This window comes from Octopus bimaculoides, chromosome 23, assembly GCF_046866305.1.
Source record: "Octopus bimaculoides isolate indiv1 chromosome 23, ASM4686630v1, whole genome shotgun sequence".
NCBI lineage: Eukaryota > Metazoa > Mollusca > Cephalopoda > Octopoda > Octopodidae > Octopus > Octopus bimaculoides.
In genome coordinates, this window is record NC_142950.1 from 21,024,541 (window position 1) to 21,028,150 (window position 3,610).

At 34.4% G+C, this 3,610-nt stretch overlaps 1 protein-coding gene across 1 annotated transcript; it reads left to right on the top strand.

Moving 5' to 3' along the window:
* Nucleotides 1–376: 376 nt before the first annotated feature.
* LOC106873787 (uncharacterized) lies at nucleotides 377–3,239 on the top strand. The gene is made up of 2 exons (XM_052976056.2): nucleotides 377–548; nucleotides 1,326–3,239. The coding sequence occupies exon 2, from the start codon at nucleotides 1,752–1,754 to the stop codon at nucleotides 2,898–2,900; it is 1,149 nt and encodes a 382-aa protein (XP_052832016.1). The 5' UTR covers nucleotides 377–548; nucleotides 1,326–1,751; the 3' UTR covers nucleotides 2,901–3,239.
* Nucleotides 3,240–3,610: the final 371 nt, after the last annotated feature.

A 3,610-nucleotide genomic window follows, 5' to 3' on the forward strand; every position in this document is an offset into this window, starting at 1 on the left:
ATATATATATATATATAAAATGTTTCTGTATGTAAACAAATGAAATAAGCAGCTTTTGGTGGCAGCATAATAATATAAAAGAACTGACTACATTATTATTTATTCTGATTTCGTTGCCATTCTGACACCGTCCAAACAGGAAAGACCGAAAGAAGAAAAAAAATCTACTCATGTCTGGAAATGTCACTCGATTTCTTGTCTCCTTCATCGGATATTACACTGGATAATTATCTACATGCACACATATAACTTAATACACACGCACACATAATTATGCGCATATATATGTATGTATACGTGTTTAAATTATAGCTTATATATATATTTTTAACTATCTTTTACACACATACAAATAGACATACATCCATACATACGTACAAACATATAAGCATACGTACGTACGTACATACATACATTTATGCGTACATAAACACATGCACAATGAATAAGCGAACTGCTTTGATATTCTAAAGGAGTATATTATATTTGCTTTCTGATAATGAAAACCAAAAGAAAAATAATTGTGATGATGATGATAGTGGTTAAAGGTTAGTTTTAATTTGCTTTTCAGGCTCTACAAACACATATACATACATTTATATGTATATATATGTGCATGTACATACAGATATGCACTCACACAGACGTATGTATACATAGTGTGGTGTGTATATAATATTCCATTCCCATCTTAGAAAGGGCTTCCATTTGAACCTGGCTAGCATATTGCTTTGCACTCAACGACCCTGCTCTTAGATGTGAGCACTTCTCGCATCTTGATGGAAAATAACACTGAAACCCCTTATATTTCTTCTTTCTCCTTACAATCCATATTTATTACTTTCTAACAGCGCCTTCAACAACTAACCATTTTCATTCTTATTCGCCGTTAATCCACAAATTTTGAATGAAGCCCTTATAAAATAGTAAAACAACGTTTTATGTATATATATATATATATATACACACATACATCCAATCACAAAACATCCGTCGCGCGCGCGTATTATATATATATATAAAGAAACGTATTCTTCCCATAGGGAAAGAACCAGACCAAAAATAAACCTAAAGGTTGTTCACTTTGTTGTCGACTTAAAATATACCCGTCCCCCAATTTTGTTTTTGTCTTTTTCACTAATTAATTAATGTTTACATGAATTTTTAAAATCATTTTTTAATACCCTACCATTATTCTACAAGTTAACTTCATTTATTTATTTATTTTAACCATTTTTCATTATTTCCCATCACGAAAATTGGGACTTCTTTTCGTTTCTATTCCATTTAATTATCCTTCCTTCCTTTTTTTTTTTTAATTCAAGCATACGACATCTGATGATGTTCGGATCCCTAAGGCCAGCTTGCTCTATACTTTCTACAAGAACACACACATTAAATAGACCATCATTACAAACATTATCATCTTCATCATCAGTGACAGCAGAAACTTCATATTTTACATTCTGAAGGGACATATTACCTGATTGAAAAAGAAACAAAGCAACATGCAAAAAGAAAAAGGCAAAGAAATATACATCCAATTTACACATGATTGTAATTAACAACTACAATAATTATAAACTGCGAGAAAACAAAAAGAACGTTTGTGAAAGTTATATAATCCCTGCTTCGATGTTCGGGAAGAAAACACGATTAAAAGGCATTTTGGTTTGCAGTAGCAACCGTCTAAAGAAAGAAAACGGAGGTGTATACGAAAAATAGTTTAATATCCAGCCAAATCTAACTTAATGAAGATGCTACCATGTAGTTACACGAAGGGAGGAGAATTTGGACAGCGAGAGCTGTTGGAAGCGATCTCCTACGATGATGTGGACAAAGTCCGAAGATATATCAAAGAAAAGAATGTCTGTCCATGTTTTGTCCTGGAAGGCTACAGTCCTATATGTGTGGCTTCCGAACGAGGTAATATTGATGTCTTAAATATGCTTATTGAGGCTAACTGTGATTTGGCCCAACCTGACTTTACAGACCACATTTGGTTTCGGCGACCTATCCATATCGCCGCTGCCAAGGGTCACTTGAACTATGTCCAGGCCCTTTTAAAAGTCGGTGTCGATGTCGACTGTCGAGACGGTGATGAGAAGACGGCACTGCACTGGGCTTCGACTCATGGACATGTTCAAATTGCGGAATATTTGATCAGAATGGGGGCCAGTGTGAACATAGCTCAGATGGACCGTTTTACACCGCTCCATGCTGCTACGTGCCTGGGACATTTGGATATTTGTGAACTGCTTATTCGGTATGGTGCCAAAGTCGATATGGTCGACAGAGACGGGTGGGCACCTATACACACGTCAACATGTTACGGTTACATAAAGGTTGTGGAAATGTTGATTCGAGTGAGTGCCGATATTAATCGAACTACAAACGATAACGAAACGGCTCTTCACATAGCGGCTAGCTGCGGACATTTACACATAGTGAAACTCTTAGTTAGCTGTGGAATCGATGTAGAGGGACAAACCCTTCACGGTTTCACTGCATTCCATCTGGCTGTTTATCACAATAGGTATGAAGTGGCTAAATATTTAATTACCGAAAATGTTAAACTTAACACAGCCAACAACGCAGGACATTCACCGCTATACACTGCCACATTGAGGGCAGATTCGAAAATGATCAAATTACTTGTACATTCTGGTTACAATGTAAACTCTGAGAGTTGGTTGCGGTTAAAGAACCCTCCCTTTCGGGTCAGTCCTCATGAGGAAGTTATGCTATGGCTTTTGGAACTGGTTGGTAACCCTAAGTCTCTCACCGATATATGTGCCCTCACTATTCGCCAACAACTAGGAAGGCGATTGGACAAGGTGAACGATTTAAATCTTCCAACGCAATTAAAAGAGTTGATTTCATTTGACTTCTTAAGGTAGCTTAAAAAAAAAAAAAATGATAATAATGTGTATTTATATTGTGTTGATATGACTGTTATATGTATATGTTTTTGTGTATAATTTAGATAAAAGCTATAGGTTGAATTCTGAAAAAGAAAAAAAAAATCATGGAAAATATTCATTTAATTATTTTCTTTTTGGTCTCTCATTCATATAAAATTTGTTACTCCTTAAAATTATTTTTGGTATTTTTTATCAAAATTTTTCATTGTTTTTCAAAGAAGTTTTACTTCAGCAGCTGTCTTCTAAAAAGAAAAAGAAAAATTATAATAATAATGATAATAAGAATAACAACAATAAAACATTTGCTAATTTTTATTTTTATTTTTATTATTTTTCTCATCCCTTTATCAGGTTAAAAAAAAAAATGAGGTGAAATAACTTTACTCACTCATGTACATCTATTAAAGGTTCCTTGTTGTTTAAACGCACTCCCATTCCTCAGGGCAGACTTGCGATTAAAGAAAGTTTTGATTAGCTATTTTGTCTTTTTGCAGACAGTGTTTTTAGAACATTACACACGTCCTGTTTTTAGAGTCTAGTATTTGGTGCGAGTGAGATTTGGCTGCTATTTCTAGCATGTCGACCATCCACATAGAACAAGGATCAGCAACATTTGTTCTGTAATGACTCGCTCTTAATATATTGTTTTACATTAACCTATTCCATCATACCATACATCTAAGATA